The sequence below is a fragment of the Carassius auratus genome, unplaced genomic scaffold, assembly GCF_003368295.1.
Source record: "Carassius auratus strain Wakin unplaced genomic scaffold, ASM336829v1 scaf_tig00000062, whole genome shotgun sequence".
NCBI lineage: Eukaryota > Metazoa > Chordata > Actinopteri > Cypriniformes > Cyprinidae > Carassius > Carassius auratus.
Genome location: NW_020523274.1, coordinates 100,687 through 120,453, shown reverse-complemented (window position 1 = coordinate 120,453; position 19,767 = coordinate 100,687). Strand labels below are relative to the sequence as shown.

Here is a 19,767-nt window from a genome sequence, read left to right as displayed (position 1 = left end):
GTCACATGAGCCTTCAGCAATTCTAAAACGATGATTTGCTGCTCAAGAAACTTATTATCGCTGTTGAAAATAGTTGCTTAATATTTTTTGTGACAAATACCATAATTCATTTTTTTTTTGTATTTCTGTGCTTATTAGCATATCAAAATGGACTTCACAGGAGGAGTGCTATTCATCTTTTACACATGAGTGACCATTAACAAAGTTGCTGTCCATTAAGAGCATTTTGAATCAGTTATTAAAGATGCAGCCTTTGAAGACAGCAAAGAGGCTCACTATGACTTGCAAAAAAGCTTATCTAGATATTGCTTACGGGCCTCTGCAGTTTTGTAGTACAGAGACTGGCTAAAAGGTCCAACTCCTGCTTTGTTTACTGCTGCAACCTGTAGAGAAAAGACAGAAGTAAAGCTTTTAAAAAGCAATACACAATAGCCAAACGCACGCAGCATAAGAACGTCAGCTTGATTTATCACCATGACTTAGCAGAGGTGGTTATATAAACACTGTGAATGAAGATTCCAATGCAAGATGATCTACTCCAGACAACAGGTCCATCAAATATTGTCACATTTACAAACACATGCTCACACAAAAGCTCAGAGGGTCAATTCAGAGTTCACGGTGTACCCAGCCAATGAATTCATGAGACAAATGAGGGAAAACAGAGATCCCTCGTGGATCCAGAGTTCTCTGTAGGAGATGAATAATTCACAGCTGATAAATTATTGAGTGGGATCAATGGAATAGAGGCCACTGGCAACTTTCCCATGGACAGTTAATCCAGTAATGTCTGCTGAACGCTGGACCTTCCCTACAGAGTTAAACAGCTTTTTCAGATACGTTTTTACTGGCTGATGTTTCATTAGAGGTGACACAACAATACACCACAATGACCACCGCAGAACACATAAAAGGGAAATAAACATCTCAGATACAAGTAATATCTGTAACATCTAGAAATGTGTAATTTTCATGCAGGTCATGCTTTTGCCTTTAGAAGAGCTTTGGTTCTTTGGGAAAAATGTAGTTCAGCTCTTGAACCGTGTGATGTTGCAGCATTCCTGAATAAGAAGCCTGGAGTTCTTTAGATGAATTGGAAATCTCTAGAACTTCTCACTGGGAATCTTTAAGAAGCACATTTCTCATGACGTCACATCTGAATTTGTGAATAGTGTGTACTAGGACACTTCTGCCCTAGAATATGAGCACATTGTGATCCCTAGGAGTATTTAATGAGCAGACCTGCCATGATTAAAAGCACTTTGAGGATGCTTTTTTTTTGGCATTTATAAACTATCCACTGAAGTAAGTGCATCAAGTGTTTTTCTCCTTTAGCAAAATTATCCTTATTACAACCATGCTTGCTGAAATTATTATTTTATTACTTTATAGCTTTTGTGCATTTGAAAATTCTGTTGTTTTATATATACACTTTCATTCAAAAACTTGGGGTTAGTTAATTAATTAATTAATAATAATAATAATAATAATTTATTCCACAAGGATACATTATATTGATCAGAAGTGACAGAAAATAACTTCATAATGTTACAAAGGATTTCTATGACAAAAATTTATTTCTTTTGAACTTTCTATTCATCAAAGAATACTGAAAAAAAACACAGTTTCCACAAAAATATTATGCCACACAACTGTTTTTAATGTTGATAATTATAAGAAATGTTCCTTCAGCAGCAAATCAGCCTATTAGTATGATTTCTGAAAGATTGTGTGGCACTGAAGACTAAAAATTCAGCTTTGCCATCACAGGAACACATTAGACATTAAAATACTGTATATTCAAATAGAAAATAAATTTCACAATATTACCGTTTTTTTTCTGTACTTTTGATCAAATGAACGCAGACTTGTTGAGCATAAGAGACTTCTTTCAAAAACATTACAAAAATCTGAATTCAAATTTTTTATAGCTTCAATATTTCCACTTTTAATATGATTTAGCTTCGCGAAAGTTATTATACTTTAGTTCCTTTTCACAGTTTCCTAAAAACATTTCCATAAAAACATACTGTTGTCAACTTGTAAAGCGCTTTGGATGGCCACGGGTCTGTTGAAAGTGCTATATAAATGCAGTCCATTTACCGTGTACATAAAACCTTACGTTTTTTTGAGCCTTTCTTTAATTTTTGCTATCAAATAAACAACTGAAACGTGTGAAGCGTCAAGCGTTGCACCTTGATGTTGTATGTAGCTCCAGGGGTGAGTGTGTTGAGCAGGGTTTCTGGGATATCCAGGCTCTTGGTGACCTCAGTGAAGGTAGGGTCGGGATATGGACACATTTCCTTGTATCTGATGACAAACGAGTGAATCGAGGAGTCGAGAGGCAATGGCATCCGCCAGGACAGCAGGATCCCAGTGGAACCAACCCGCTCCCCTTCTGGTTTAGAGGGGGCCGCAGGTACTGCATACACATGGATAAAACACAAATAATGAATTAAATTAAGCATTTTATAATGCATTCACTATGCTTTCCTAAGATAAAACTGGAATCTAATTGGTTGATTACAGCAATTCTGTAGTTTTTACACACAATTAATTTAAATTCATTGTCACTCAAGCATTTATTATATTGCCATTATATCCTCTTCTTCTGCAATGAAGCAGAACGGATATTGTTGCTCTGACCTAGATTTAGTATCATCCAGGTCATTATCAAATTTATAAGTCTTTCAGAAAGCGTTTGGCTCGCTAACAGCTATCCATTGTTGTGGAGGTGTTAGCCATTTAGGACAATAACAATAAAAAGCCAACAGAAAGCGTGACCCGACCATGCCATTATCAGAGGGACGGGCAAACAGCAACCTGGGAATCTGATACCGACCTATAAAAGCCTGCTAACTGGAATCAGCATCAATTATGCAAGCATAAATATACACACACATTTCAAATGGAACAAAATGCACGTGGATTCATGTACAACATCTCAAATGGTTTCGTCTTTCAATTTTCATCACTGGTTCTAGGCTTACAAAAACAATACGGTGGTACAGAGATGGTATCAGATAATGCTTTTATGTATAACAGTACTGCATGATTATTGTATTCATGTACCATGGTTTTTGCATGGTACTGCAAAGAAAACTATTATAGCATACCATCCATGGAATCTTTCTATAATTCTTTATAGTGGAAAAAACTTTCTTTAGATCATTCAAATGTTCTTCACACTAAGAACAAATGGTTCTTTTTAGAACCGCTCACTGAAAGGTGTTTTGGGGACCATAATGGTTCTTCTATGACAACACTGTGGAAACCCTCTTTTGGAGCCTTTATTTTAAAGAGTGTCATATGTCTACAAAAGCAATTTAATGCTTTTTACTTGACAAGCAAAAACAGCTAAAAATTTCAGGAGGAAGTCTAGAGGAATATATATAAGGGAACAGTGGTTTAAGAAGAGAACACACAGACTTACAGGATATATTAGTGGTGACGAGTATTCGGCTGACAGGTGAGCTGAACCCTGACGAGGCTACTGCATTGACCGTCACAGTGTATGATGTTCCAGGGGTTACACTGGACACTTGAGCCTAAAACATAGACTATACAAGTTACACATCTACAACCAACATAACATGCAAAGTAAAGTTTTTAATTTGGTAATTGATTAGTATTTATACATGTCACGTAACACAAAATCCATGCCAAACAAATATGCAATGGACCAGTATAATGATAAAATGTTATGTTTTGTTGTTATAGGTTTAGTTGAAGGTGTTGTTTTGCACCTTAAAGTTCAGGGTTTATTTTTTTAAAAGCTGTTTTCAATAAAAAAAAATTAAATCTTAATTTAACTTAGTTATTGTTATTGAATGGAGTAGAATTTTTCAGATATAGTCAGTAAAAGCTAATTTCCAGTGCATGACAAAGCTTCTGAGAAGACCAAAGCACAATATATGTTACAATAAACCTCAGGTAAAATATAAATGTCAGCACGAGATAATCAGCAAACCACAAACTGAATGTGATCAGATATATGAATGCGATTCAAATAGCACTGGCTATGCCTGACTGAAGACACATTAATCAAAGATGTCGCAATATTCCCTCAAAATACCATCATGCATCAAACTGCCTTGGAAAACATCTAGATACCATTAATAATACAAGCACCTCAGACACTCCCACAAACACACTTTTTGCAAACAAATCTTCTGGAGTTAGCATGCACTTCAATTGACATGGAGTTCTGGCAATAGTTTCGTCAGAAATCATTGGTTCATAAATATCATAGAAGAAAAGCATCTGTTTTCTGTCACATGTTCACAAACACAAGGTTGGTTGAGTAATGAAACAGCGGCAGGCTGAATTACCGTACGTGATGTCACACCACTTGTTCCAGAAAGACAATAGTCTTATCAGAGCTGAGGATAAAATAGCCTGACAACACCAGTAAAACAAGATAAGACTAAAAAACCTTATTCATGCATACATACGTTACATAACCGGTATACTGTATATGCACAAGCCATACTGTAGTTCTATGAATTTCATTGCAAAATATCAACCATATGAACCAAGTTTATACCGAGACAAATACCCAGAGCTTTTCACAGAACTAACTGTGTAGTTTCAATTTAACTAGCCGGTCCCAAGATCTCAAAGAAAGTTACTGTCAAGTTCACAAAGGTGTACCATAAATGGAAATGAATGCCGAAAATGAGCATAAAGCATCTATATTTAAAAATACATTTTGATTGGTGATAGCAACAAATGAATACCTCAGAGAATAAAATGGCAAATGGCAATGCTTTCCAAACACACAGTCCTGCACAAACCAGTCAATGCACAGTGATATTTATCCCACACTCAAGTCTTTGTTTGTGTGCCAGTATTGTCGTTTTCCTTCATTCTACGAAACGCAAGCCAGTTCAAAAATTCCTCTAAGGTCGTGTGGCGTCTCACCATCTCACCAGCTCACACCTTTGTCTCTAACAGAACACAGTCTGCGTGTGTATGGGGAAGAAATCAATCTTGCAGGCTTGCAGAAAATCACTAAATTGTCACCCTTTTTCACCCAAGTCCCTGAGTTGAAATTTTCATATGAAGTCATTCATTATATGTCACTGAAATTTATTTGAATTTCATTTGAAACACCCAGTAAGGTGTTCAACTGGAATTTCAATAAGAATCACATGAAAATTAATTTATTTACAGAACTGCAATTAAAAGTATAATATATTTTTTAAAATAATAATAATAAAATAAAATGCTCCATTTTAAAGACTTTGGGGTAACTTATATTCTGGGAAATGAGTCTCTTTTGTAGGTTAATATAAGTAAAATTTAGTAAATATAATACAATTCTAAAAAAGTCTACATGTGGCCATCCATTTTAACTTATTTATTTGAACAATTCATTTTGCTACACAGGAAAAAACAGTGTAGGACAAATTTAACTTAAAAAATGCACAAATAATTACAAAGAAATGGCAAGTAAAACAATGAATTAAATGTGAGATTCTAGAATAGCTAAAATAGCATTTCCTTGTCAAATGTACTCCAAAAATAATTTTATTTAGACATATATCACATACATCGTCTCAAATTCAATTTCAATACAATTCTGAATAGCGCAACTACAGTCAAGTTGTGCCATTCAGAATTGCAGTGAAATTAAATTAGATTATGTTTTTTTTTTTGACGTTCTAAATAATTACATTTCAATACAATAGTGAATGGCACAACTTGACTATTTAATTTGGTCCATGGTTAAAAAGCCTGTGTAAAGCATGTCATGTAATGCAAAACCAATTCAATGCAAATATGCAATTAAAGCCTACCTGAATGTTCCAGAGGCCTGCATACAGGACAACCAGCAGCGGCAGACAGGATGGCATGATGGCCCCTCACTGACAGAGAGCTGCTGGATGGGTGAACGGGCTAACTAACCAGTGCTATGTGAGTGATCAGAAACAAACCAGTCCCTCCACCACTGTTAAACCTATTATTAATGGTCTTCTCTCTCTCTCTCACTCACTCTCTCCCTTGTTCTCCAACCTTCCTCCACACTCCACCCAACTGACACAGATACTCTTCTACCTGACACCTGGCATTCGGGTGCGGGAGAGCAGTGACTCAGGGTGTGTGTGTGTGTGTGTGTGAGTGTGTACCTGCACTCCGCTGTCTGCTGTGGTGGTGATGTTGATATTGCCGTGGTCAGGACGCAGTTGGACCAGGTAGTTCATATCACATCCAGGTGATGCCAACCAGTGGAGTGAGAAAGCATGAGGTGACACGCTTATCACTTGCAACCTCACAGGACTGGCAGGGACTGAAATACACAGATTTAGTTTTGTTACTATACAAACATGCAAATGCGTGCATACCGTACAATTTAAAGTAATAAAAAAATTGTAAATAAACTGTTATCTGATTCCTTTACAGTTGGGTTTAATTCCGATTAGTTCAGCTTAATTCAAAGCAGCTTAACCAAACCAAATTTAACCAATTATTTGAATAATTAATTTAAGTTAAATGCAGCTCAATCCAATCATATCATCGTTAACTAAAACTAAAACTATTTAACAATATATAAACCCTTAAACTAAATGGAAATGAGTCCTTAAACTGAAATAAAAGTTTAAGTATAAGGTAATTAGTAAAAACAAAATAAAAATAAATAAAAAATAAATAAAAAAGACAATAAAATAGTTAAACATTCACTAAAATTAAAGTGAAAACTAAATAAAAAAATCTAATTAAAAATAAACAAAACTATAAAAATATTTCAATGATATTAAAATAGCCCTGGTTCAGTTTACTAATTTACATGTAATTTACAGGTACAGTTTGGTGCAATATAGTTCATTTCAGTTAAATTCATTTAGGCTTTGTTTAATTCAATGCAATAAGAATCAGTTATGTGCAGTTTAAATTGATTCAGTTTGGTTCAATGATTGGTTCAAGCGTTAATTGACAATACAATCTGTTTTAAAACAGTTTCACGGGGACTAGTACCTTCGGTTGTGCAAAGTGTATTGTGGGTAACAGTCAAACCTGTACATATGGTGATTGTGGCAGCGGTGCCACTGATGTTGTTTCTGTAGCGTTGAACAGTGATGTTGTAGGAGCAGCCGTTCCACAGGCTGCTGACAGAGACCTCCTGCGAGTGTGGACTCTCATCTAATGTCCAGATATGAGAGATGTTACTGACCGACACTCTATAAAAATCAAAATGACCAGTGGTTGGTTTCCATGACACTGTGGCAGATGTCCCATTGACGTGAGACACAGAGAGTGAACATACACCTGCTGGCCCTGGAGTTAAAAATAAAAAAATGAATGATCTTAATTGTTAATATGTGTTTTATCTGTATTTGTTAATGATACCAAAAGTAGAAAGCGTCACTAAGAACAGAAACAAGGGCCACTGCTTCAGAAATGTTGGCTGGTAGATTCTTACTAGTAGAGATGTTTTGGGATGTGGTCTGGCTGAAATCTGACCCCAGGAAGGACTGGATCTCAAACCTGTAATCACTTCCTGGGGTCAGGTCATGAATCCTGACACTGTTGCTATGAAGATCAACCCGGTGCTGCAGAGGGAGGTCACCCGCAAAGCCATACTGAAGCTAAAGAAGATTGAATGAGAAGAAAGCAACAGAAATCAAATAAGCAAGAATGCATTTAACTGACTGACTGAGCATGACTGTTTTCAACACTGGTAATAATAAGAAAATTCTTGAGCAGCAAATCAGCATATTAGAATGTTTTTTAAGAATCATGTGACACTGAAGACTGGAGTTGTAATGCTGAAAATTCAGCTTTGCAGCACAAAAATAAATTATATTTAAAATATATTCAAATAGGAATATTTTTTTTAAATTGCAATAATATTTGAGTTTTTAGCAGTCTTGTGAGCGTAAGAGATGGCTTTCAGGAGTTTAAATAAACTTTTCATTGCACAAAAAGCATCTTTACATCATACACTCAAATACCTTCGTTCTGTTTGTAAGGTATAATGAAGGCTGGTGCTCATGTATTATGAGAAAGGCAGAAACCCGAGCACACGGAGGTGTTGCTAGGCTACATTTCAGCTGAGACGGTCAGCATGAAAGTTTAAACAGGTGTCCAAAGGCCCTGATACTAGTCTAGTCATGCCTACAATACACAAAAAGTATTCTGATAACTCATTCCACATAACTGCTTCAATTAATTTCTATTAAACCGCTAAATCAAGAAAACAAACAAGCAGAAATCGAATGTTAAAATATCATAAAATATCATATGCAATGACCAAATCCATACAGTATGTCGATCTAGATGCTGATTGGATAAATGAAATGTCACCCTACCCTGTAACCATCCACGTTGCCCGGTGGGTGTGTCCACATCACATACATGCTGCTCACTTCCTGTTCAATGAAAGTGAGGTCGTCAGGAGGTTCTGGAACTGAAGTACACAAAGTCAATTTTGTGTGTGAGTTTATAGCTCCGTTCCAAATTCTAGTGAGCTGCCTACATAGACGGCATTTAAGGCATATCTCAGACTGTTCCGAAATTACACAGAATAAATGTATTAACTAAATAAAATATCAGGAAGTTTGTCTTTAAAATGGTCCTTAATTAAAACTACCAATCATCATGCACCTATATTTTATCTAACGGCCAATTCAAGTGCAACATTGCACATATCTTTCAAAGGGAACCCAATCCCAGAATGCATTGCAATAAGCTCATAGGACAAAAATGTATGCAAGATGGCAGATGAGATACTTTTATTCAGCAATGATGCATTTAATTGATCTAAAGTGACAGTTTACTTCGAAAACATGCTGTTTGTTAATATTAACCAGCACAATGGTTTTCAACACTGATAATAAAAATGATATTAAAAACTGGAGTAATGACGCTGAAAATTCAGCTTTACCATCACAGGAATTGAGAATATCCTAGAGATATATTTAAATAAAAAACGGTTCTATTTCACAATATTACAGTTTTTGCTGTATTTTTTATCAAATAAATTCAGAATAAGAGACTTCTTTTTAAAACATTGTAACAATTTTAAACTTTTGAACAGTGGTGTATATGTTATTCAATAGCTAATATCATGAATAAACAGATCAGGGAAATTAAAATGGATTATTAGGTTAACCGCAGAATCAAGCTAACATTCAACTCAACTGAATTGGTTTCACATGGAGAGCTCTATTTATCTGGTGTATATTAGTAGATGCTAATAGTAGACTCCAAATGAGTCATTTATAAGGTTAGATTTCAGCTAGCATGCTGCTATGGAGGGAAGCTGTCTATGTAGGCATTAAGCAAGGCACTAAGGTTTGGAATAGAGCTAATGTGTGGATTTGTGTGAGACAGTAAGTTAAATGTAAATGTAGTCACACTCACGTGTGTTAGCGTTTACAGCAGTGGGTAAACTTCGCCTTTCTCCGCTAACACTGCTCACTTCAACAGTATACACACTTCCGGGCAACAGGTTGTCAAAGCAATATGCTCTAAAAAGAGAGAAAGCCACAGTTCAAACCTCTCTCATAAAGAATGAATCTTCAGTGCAGATAACTGATCTAAATCCGCACCTGTCATCAGACACACTTTGACTGGTCTGCAGGATAAAGGTTGAGTTTCTGATGGACAGGATGAATGAGTCACAGACCCCCCGGCCGGCCCTCCAGCGCACACTGAGAGACGCTGATGTCCTCTGCACTGGCAGCAAGGTGACTGGACCGGGAGCTACAAAAACACTCAAGACAATTAAAACGAAGTTTAAGAACAGTAAGATCAAAAGAACAGAATTGATTTGAAGGAGAATTATTTACATTTTTAAATTCAATGTATTTAATTGATTTAATTCATTTCAATTTAGATCATTTTAATAGATCCTCTGTAAATCAAAGTATTATTTTTATAAAACAAAACAAAACAAACTCAATGACCCCAAACTATTGAATGGTAGCATAAGTAGCTTATGTGAAATATGTGTACCAGCTCTTATGGCGATAATCACAGCCAAACTGTCTCTGAAAAACTCCTTCTCAGCTCGGACTGAAAAGTTGCATAGCTTTCCTGCAATCACGTCTTTAAAAATTGCCCTAGTGTTGACTACCTTCTGCACCTACAAAGACACACACAACAAATTAGTAAACAAACTATTTTCCCCTTCTTTGAGTATCTATTATTTAAGGACAGCATAAAATAGACTTGATGCAAAATATTGACTTGATTCACTTCAGCTTCATAAAAATGATGTTGGTGATCCCATTGATGGTGGAATGGGATCAGGAAATGTACTTCTTTCATCAAATGTTGTCATTTATAGTATGTAAGAGAAGAAACACAGACATCATACACAGGATGTGTACTCACACACAGGATCGTACCATGACAGAGTCAGCACAGTTCATACACAGCGCCTCATAATGGTGGCTGCCCCCCTCAGCCCCGTCCCACAGAAGCTCTATAGAGCTGTCAGTCACAACACCAGCACGCACATGAGTGGGCGGAGCCAAACCTGTCAATAAATAAACTAATTTAAACAAAATCAGTACTAAACTAACTGTGTTCGGAATAACGTACTTGAATATGCACATTGTGCAAAATTAGGCTAAAATGCAAAGTTATTATTATTTTTTTTTAAGATTACATCTCAATTTGCTGCAATAAATGAGTAATGTAATTGAGAGCATATGACAATGTAGGGTTAATCTTTTTAAAATTTATATTTATTTATTTAACATACAGCATACAGTCAATGAAAAATGTACAATGCAATATAGAATAATCGGTATGCTAATATTTCAATTGACTAGTTAAAGGTTTGGAATCATAAGAATGTTTTAATGTTTTTGAAAGACGTCACTTATGCTCACAAGGCTGCATTTATTTGAAATAAATAAAATAAATGGTTTCTATTAGAATATTTATTTTATTTTATAATTTAATTAATTTTCAGCATTATAACTCCAGTCTTCAGTGTCATATGATCCTTCATAAATATTTTAAAATGCTGGTTTGGTGCTCAATAAACATGAATTATTATCAATGTTGAAAACAGTAGTGTTGCTTAATATTTCTGATGTAATATTTCATGATGTAATGATGCTGAAAATTCAGCTTTGCATCATAGGAATAAATAAAATGTTAAAATATATTAAAATAGAAAATAGCTATTTTAAATGATAATAATATTTATATTATATATTCATATTATATTAAAATTCAAAATAGTACTTTTAAATTGTAATAATATTTCACAATATGGCTGTTTTTACTGTATTTTTGCTCAAATACATGCAGACATGCATATACTTTTTCAGCAATAAAAGTTAAAGTTTCTGAAATGTTTTCTCACAGGTTCTCACAGGTGGCAGAACAAAGCCTTCACTGCTCGTGTCTCTGCTGGTCACAAACACATTAAAGTCATACTGTGTTCCTGGACTTAGGTTGTCGACTAACAGTTTGGTGCTGTCTTTGGACACTGGCGTCCAGGATCGATTATTCTGGTAAGTAATGGTGACGCCATCATAAATGCTGTTTCTGGGCATCTGCACAAAGAGCTCCACAGAATGTGTGCTAACTGTGTATGGGACAGCAATCTGGATGCTGTCAGGTTCTGAAAGAAGAATCAAAAAGGCATTCTGTAGACTGAAAAAGAAGCATTGTTGAGGAAATAGAAGATAAAAACATTAATGAATCATACTTAGAGTCTGTTGTATGGTTGTCACTACGCTCATGTTTCTGCCCTTCACTGCAGCCACTCCCACTTCATATGTCCCACCTGATTTGAGCTGTGTAAGAGAGATGCAGGTGGAGTCATTTACCCAGAATTCTCTAGTTTGAGCCTGATTTGTTTGTGGGTGGAGCTTGATGTAGTATTGATCAACTTCCTCGTGCAGTGAAGGCCACCAGCACACAGTCATGTTCTCCAGACCCACAGCATCAGCTGAGACCCTGCGTGGAGGACTAACCTCTGAAACACACACATCCACACACAAAACATCGATGTGGAACTCAATTACCCGGCAAGTGAAAACCCAAATTATTCAAAGCCAACTGAGGGGGGAATTCACTCAAGATTAATTTATGAGCATCTGCTTTTTTGCATGCATTGTCTACATTGTTTTAGAAACACATTCCTATTATGCCAAATAAGCATAAGTAATATAAGCTTATTATAATAATATGGTAGTTGCATGGGTAAATTAGCACAAAATATTAAAGAAATTTGCCAAATCTAGATACACTTTTTTTTTTTCTGGCTGATACTGATAAATGGATAGATTATAATTCTATACAATTTTGTCTAAATAAATTAAACATAAAACTCTACAAATCAATTGTTTTGTTTTTTTGAATGAACTATGGCATTATAACATTAAAACTGACATTTTTGCGAACGATTACATTAATTGTATAAGTGCTATTAAATTATTAGTTTTATTAAATATTTTCTTAATGTTATGTAAACATTAAATGACAGCAAAGGTAAATTAATATAACAATTATTTAAGTTATATAAATTATTTATTACAAATAAATCACATAAATATATATTTTCTTATATTAAATATATTAAATGTTTTAAAACCTTTTTTTAATGGTTATGCATACAAACAAGGGAACATTGTATTTTTATAATTTTCAAACATTATGGGAATGCTACTTTTGAACATTCTGAAACAAGTAGTTAAATTAAAGGAATTTCAGTTGAACGTCCCATGAATTCAGTTTAGGAAAAAAGATTCCATGAATGATGTATAAATAAGGTTTTTTTGCTAATGTTTTGAGAACACTAATACTGAATGAATGAATGTCCCAAAAACGTTACTGCAAGATCGTTTGTTCACAACTAGGGGAGAACCTTGCAAGAAGTTCTGAGAACATTCCCTGTTAGCTGGGATGTTGATAAGAACTGCTTTGGATAGAATTACTGTACGTGATACTAAAGTGATTGCACCCCTCAATATCTCCTACACACTTAATGTGTTGCAAAATATACCTGTGATAACAGTCACGGACAGACTGTCAGAGCTTTCCACACCTTGAGCTGTGACAGACACAACTGTGATCCTGTGGGCACGATATGCCTTCAACCCACCAATCACAGCACTCCGATTCAACTTTTCCAAGTGAATGGCAAGGCCTCTGCCAGAGACTAGATCCACCCAGTGCAGGATGAAGTGCTCAAACCGAGCATTATGGGTAGAATCGGGGGCATTCCAACACAATGCAATCTGACTGGACGTGACAGCTGTTACTGTGAGATTCTGAGGAGGATTTGGCTCTGCAACATTAAAAAATAGTTCATTTTTAGGTTAACTATTCCTTTACTCTGTGTTGGTACTATAAACGTAGAGACTTACTTGTATTGGCAAAGAAAATGGGTCCAAGTGTCTGAGACACCCCACTGGGGCGCACAAGAACCAGTGAGAAATGATAGACATGTCCAGGAGAGAGACCTTGAACTCTCACTGGGTCTTGAGTGTTTGTGAGTGCCATATGCGAGACGGTTTGAGCCTTCGATTCATCTTCCGATTGTAGAGCAAGCGTAAAACCAGCAGATAAATCCAGGTGAGATTCATTCGACCAGATAAATGCTGCTTCTGTCTCACAAACACTCTCTAGATACAGCCATTCACTGCTGCTCTGCAACACTGTAAAAGAGACACAAAATTAATCTAAAAGAAATATTCCTGTTAGACAGCAATTCAAAGAAATAGAGAGAAAATGGAGACTAAGCATCCAAATCAAAGCCCCAGTCTTGTGTGGTGATCTGATAAAACTACTTAAAACAATGAGGTGTCCCTTACAAGTGGTGGCTTTGTTGCAGAAATCTCAGTGTACTATTACCCAGCAGTCCATGCTGCAAAAAACACTCAGAGATGGGCTGGATGTGGATTTTGGCATTGTGCTTATTTTTTTCTCAAAAATACCGTGGAAGTCAATGGCCACCAGAAACTATTTGGTTACCAAAATTCTTCAAAATATAAACTTTTATGTTCACAGTTTAAGTCTTAGTAATTTTATTACGTGCTTTTATTGTTTTTCTTTTTAGTTCTTGGTTTTTTGTACTTTACATTCATTTAGCCTTCTCTTTATTTCAGTTTTAGTAATTTTAGTACTTACTGTATGTTGCAAAAGCAACATTTCTAATTTTCACTTACGTTCTCATCTATTATTTATATTGTATTTTAGCTTTATTTTAATTAATAAATTTTTATACATAGTTTTATGCCTCCATATTTTATTATGTCTCATTTGAGCCTTCTTTAATTTTTTCTAAACATGAAGAAGGAGAAATTAATTATAAAGAAACATCTGAGGCAAATGTTATACTTAAAAAAATAGCAATACAGTACTCATCAGGCCATTTCTCTGAAAATGCTCAATCCAGAACAAGCAATGCTTATCACACAGCTTGATTTATCAAAACAGGACATATTCCTGGATCAACATGCTTTGCTGGTCCAGGAACCACATTCCTATCAATCCATTCAGTCCTGACTCCAACCCAACCTCTTTTTCCAGGAACAACAGTAGATGTTGATCGAGGAACATGTCCTGCTAGTGTAAATCAAATCCCTCTTATCGCAGTAAGAGCAACTACACTCAGTATCTATCTCCTTCACTCACACTCTTCTTGACAAATATAGGGGAGCTGCAGGTAACACAGGAAAGAAGTGAAGAAGTATCCCGCTCCGGTTGCATTCTTCTGCATCGCAACACAGCCCGTTTGATTGGGTGCAAGTGCTGATGTCATTTCAATATTTAAGTTGTAGGTAGAGCCATCAGACCAGCGGAAATCACCTTCTGTCTATGGATATTAAAAACACAGTTTGAATGAAACACTAGCATAGCACATACTATTTTTAACTCTTTCCCCACCATTGATGAGTTATCGTGCTTTTAGAACACAACGCTTCTTCTAAACTAAACTCAATGAGTTTTTACAGCTTCACTGTTATACACTTGGGGGCGCTATTACACATCTTTTGAACGAGTACAAAACCTCCCGAACAAAAACACAAGTGAACAGGACAGAGAAACAAGCGATATCTTATGTGAACAGATGCATCAGCAATAGACAGCATATCAATGAAAACTGCATAAAATTACGGAGTAAACTGTTGATGCAGGAAGTGGTATATGTCTTTGTAAGCTTTGGGGGTGTTGATGGAAGCGATTTACTTGAGTTATTCTTTGGTAATCTTCATGGAATATTATCCAGATGTAGTTTTTGATAAAAAATTATATTTTTTCACCTTTTTGCTCAAAGCTATACATTTTTATGAAACCTTCCCGTGTTTAAGTGTTGATAAAAAAAGAATGCTTTAAGCTAGAATAAAAATAAAAATAAAAAATTGTTTAAAAGTAGAGGCTCAGATCTTCATTTTTGTGTATTGCATATTCAAATATTCAGAGAGCAAAATATACTGGAGGCCATCAAATTTTAGTGGCAACCTTTTTCAAAAATGCTGGCGGGGAAAGACTTAAAAGTTTCAGTATGCAACAAAAAATTGCATCTCTATTTTCCATGTGTGTTTGCCCTCTACCTTATGGTCATTTAAAGCTGTCCACAACAGCAGAAGATGGTTATAGGACCCTAAGAAAGATATGATGGATAAAAACTCTGCATATGTCTTTATGTTGGCCAGATGTGACCCTGGGGTTGATCTTTCACATGCTTGCTTCGCCCCGGACCATGACATGAAACTTGGGTTCACCTTATAACAGCTCCATCCCACAGCAAGCCAGCCAACGGGACACTGACCTGCAGGAGGAAGTTTCAACATTAGTGTTTGTGTGTTGTGTCTTTACATGTTTTTCTACTATTTACATATTTTTCATCTTCTTTAAATGTTTGCTATTCTAAATCAGTATGATCCAAATGATTTTTTGCATAAAAGAAAAATGTATAATTTTGACCCATAAAATGTATTGTTGGCTATAGCTACACATATACCCGTGCTACTTATGATGGGTTTAGCGGTCAAGGGTCACAATATTATCAGGGTGCATTGACTCTTATATCACCAAGATGCCAAAGTAGTTCCAATTAGTCCAACATTTCTTAAAAGAACAATTTCCCTTAGCGTGAAGAACCTATTCATAATTAAAAAACACCTTCTTTTTTATCCAATGGAAACTTTAAAAAACCATTCAAAGGTTCTATAAATGTTACAAAATCTTCATGGAACTATCAATGCCAATAAAGAACTGTTGTGTTTAGAGATGGTGTTTGCATCGCACCTTGTTTCCCAATAAAAGTGTATAAAAATGATCTGTCCGGGATGGAAAACACAGAATCTTTCATCTTCTTGAAATGTTTGCTATTCCAAATCAGTATGACTGACACTCTTTGAACTGGTGCACAAAAGTGCATGGTGATTTATTTAATCAAATATAAAATTATATGGTTTGGTATAGTATTATAAAATTAAAAATCGTATTCATAATGACCATGAAAGTAGTCCATATAATTTCTGATTAATATTTAGATTTAGCTTTAATAAATCATATATATAAAAATTCCATAAAATGTAGTTTGTTTTAATAATGTTATGTCCTTTTGTCAATTCTTCCATGAATACATTTGGACAAAATCTGTTTGTAAATATATATTTAGCTTCAATTCAATTTTATTTCAGTATTTAAATTATATTTACATTTTCATTTCATTTTTGTTACCAAGGCAACATTTCATGTTTTTCATCTATATATATATATATATATATATATTCCTGGAATCAATTCTCTGTGGTCTTTGGAAGAAAATTATATACAAAAAATTTGAAATCTCAAGACAGTTTCATTCTTAAAAGTTGTACATTTTTCAAATAACTGGATGATAAACAGTATTTACATCAAACCCAATAAAAGCATTTTTGGTCCTACTTAATTTTAATTTTAAGACTTTTATATATTAAGCATATTCTTTTATCCAAAGCAAATTACAACAGAGGAACAGAAGCAATTCATCAAAACACTGTTCATCATATGTGTATGTGCACATACCTGTCTTTATGGCCAGCTGTAGGCTTTGGGTAACATTAATTTGGAGATGAGGGATGAATGTTTTCTTTGCCACACTGATATTGTAATGACGCCCAGGCTGTAACCCCGTCACCTGGTGGAATGGCTGAAAATGGGACGCAACCCAACACTGCTCATCCAAACACACATCCAAGACATCTCCATCATCTAATGTAGGCCAGTTGAATACGACAGTCGTGGATGAGACATTCATGCGTACAGAGGATGCCACGAGAGGAGCTAACAACAATACAGCAAAACAAGAGTATTAAAACACAGACAAAACATGTGCATTTGTGTCGTTGGAGCCTCTATCTTCAGTGTTACCAAGGTGGAAAGTCTTGGCATCTAGCAGTTCTGTATCATTGTGTGATTGCAGACTGAATCCCAGCTCCTCAGAAACTTGTGGTGCTCTGAACTTCATCACACACTCACACATGTCTTCACACACTGTAGTACTGCTCAGCACCTGACAGAGGGGGAGAGACTCAATTAATCAGATGTGACCCTGGACCACAAAACCAGTCATAAGGTTCATTTTTTGGAATTGAAATGTAAACATCATCTGAAAGCTGAATAAATAAGCTTTCAATTGATGTATGTTTTGTTAGATAGGACAATATTTGGCTGAGAAACAACTGTTTGAAAATCCGGTATCTACAATATAGGTGCAAAAAAAATCTAAATAATGAGAAAATCAAATTTTAAGTTGTCCAAATGAAGTTCTTAGCGATGCATATTACTAATCAAAAATTAAGTTTTGATATATTTACGGGAGGAAAATTGACAAAATATCTTCCTGGAACATGATCTTATCCAAATAATTTTTTACAAAAAAATTTTTTTTTTATAATTTTGACTCCATACAATGTATTGTTGGCTTTTGCTACACATATACCCATGCTACTTATGATGGGTTAGTGGTCCAGGGTCACGATATTATCAGTGTGCACTGACTCTTATAACATGAAGTTCCATTCTGGTTTCCCTGAAGAACCTTTCAGTGAACATTTCTTAAAAGAACTTAAAAGAACAATTTCCCTTAGAACCTATTCATAATTTAAAAACACCTTTTTTGTCCAAAGAAAACTTAAAAGAACCATTCAAAGGTTCCATAAATGTAAACAAAAAAATCTTCATGGAACTATCAATGCCAATAAAGAACCATTATTTTTAAGAGCGTGTGAGGATGTGAGAGAGATGGTGTTTGCATCGCACCTTGTTTCCCAATAAAAGTGTATAAAAATGATCTGTCCGAGATGGAAAACATTGAAATGCCACCTGCATATGCACAGAGGATGGACTTCTGGAACATGGAAGGCTGAAAGCCTGCAGGACAACGAGAGGAAAGAAAAATCCAAAGGGTTGATAAAACTTTTTCTATCAAGCTTTAATATTACTACTTTATTATGACGGCTATCTTTAAAATCAACATGAAATGATGGTCACAAAGAGCTTCTACATGCATTTCTGAGTGATGCATTCAATGATAAAAATAGAAAATGGACTTATTCCAATGGTAAAAATTATTATTGCAATACAATTGCCATATTAATTTCATTAATGTTATATGCCAATGAAATATTTTTAGATTTAGGCTGCATTGCCTAAAACAATGACCACTACAGTAAAAAAAGAATACAGTATTTGGCTAATAAATAACATTATTTCTTGCCTAGATGATGACAGCTGAAAAGGAAAGGCATTTCAGATTTAAAGCAAGTTAGTAGATCGTGATAAAAGATTGCAAAGACCAACATCTTCTCTTTGAAATAGCATGCATTAATAAATAACGGCACAGGAATATTTATTAAGAAAGCAAACAGGGTTAATTCTAATTTCATGTTCAAGTTTTCGAAAGAACTATTCCAGCTTAGAAAGTTTCTAACACAAACAGCATTTATTACGTAACTCAAACTCTCAGAAAGCCACATATCTTTTTCCTTCACAGCAATTTACAGCGAATGCATTTTCCTTTACTTGATGATGCAATCTAATTAAGTTTGAATAAATCATTACCTGAAAGAAGTGCAGAAGCTGCCAAATCAATGCCAGAACTTTGTCCATGGAGCTCCATCCCATAATTCCAGTGTCCATAGACGACACCTTATCCTTAAACCAAAACACTACGGTCTTTAGCCTTGCAGCTTTCACTGTAATAATAACCTACACTACAATAGTATGGTCAGCAGCATCCTAAAACAGTCTTTGTGGTCATAAGAGCACTCCGTGGCATCTTAGAGCAAAAAATCTGGCTGACTGCAGTTTACACAAAAAAATACCCCACATTCCTTGAGGTCACGCCTCCCTTGCCACTCCAGATGCCCATGCCAGCATCTCACAACTTACAAAATCCCACACTGGAGGATTCAACCACACCTCCTCCCGAAAGCAGCTCTGCGTCTCATTCATTCAGATCAGACAGCCTCTCCACCCCATATTTTCTTTTTTTTCTTTTGTACCTAATCGAAATAAGTACGGGCTTTCAAGATGACTAAAGTCGCGCAGGGTCGGTCGCGGAGTAGGGTTAACGTTAAGAGAATAAAACAGACACAAAAATCCAGCACTTCACTCCTACTTGCATTACATCACCCAATGAGAATAAACTCAAAACAATTTATATTAGCTGTCAAGAATAATTCATCAACTCACATTATGTAATGTTTGGAATGTTTCAGAGTCAATACAAGTTGTATATAAGGTACAACCCTTAAAAGAACTTGCACTGGGCAAATGTAAAATTTTATTCTATTTTGGCAG

General features: G+C 35.3%; 2 protein-coding genes across 2 annotated transcripts in view; both read right to left on the bottom strand.

Moving 5' to 3' along the window:
* Positions 1-9,700, bottom strand: part of LOC113068797 (phosphatidylinositol phosphatase PTPRQ-like) — a gene marked incomplete at its 3' end in the record, with an annotated part of 29,588 nt that extends 19,888 nt beyond the window's left edge. The window contains 9 exon segments of the mRNA XM_026241659.1: positions 314-383; positions 2,196-2,422; positions 3,434-3,548; positions 6,132-6,292; positions 7,018-7,278; positions 7,424-7,589; positions 8,313-8,410; positions 9,367-9,473; positions 9,555-9,700. Of these exon segments, the coding sequence (XP_026097444.1) occupies positions 314-383; positions 2,196-2,422; positions 3,434-3,548; positions 6,132-6,292; positions 7,018-7,278; positions 7,424-7,589; positions 8,313-8,360 (1,048 nt within the window).
* Positions 9,701-11,655: 1,955 nt separating this feature from the next.
* On the bottom strand, positions 11,656-19,452 carry LOC113068803 (uncharacterized). The gene is made up of 9 exons (XM_026241664.1): positions 19,027-19,452; positions 18,226-18,336; positions 17,335-17,476; positions 16,990-17,247; positions 15,528-15,745; positions 14,608-14,788; positions 13,338-13,628; positions 12,974-13,258; positions 11,656-11,944 (listed from the first exon to the last, which is right to left on the bottom strand). Exons 1-9 carry the CDS (start codon positions 19,102-19,104, stop codon positions 11,661-11,663), a joined length of 1,848 nt encoding a protein of 615 aa, XP_026097449.1. The 5' UTR covers positions 19,105-19,452; the 3' UTR covers positions 11,656-11,660.
* Positions 19,453-19,767: the final 315 nt, after the last annotated feature.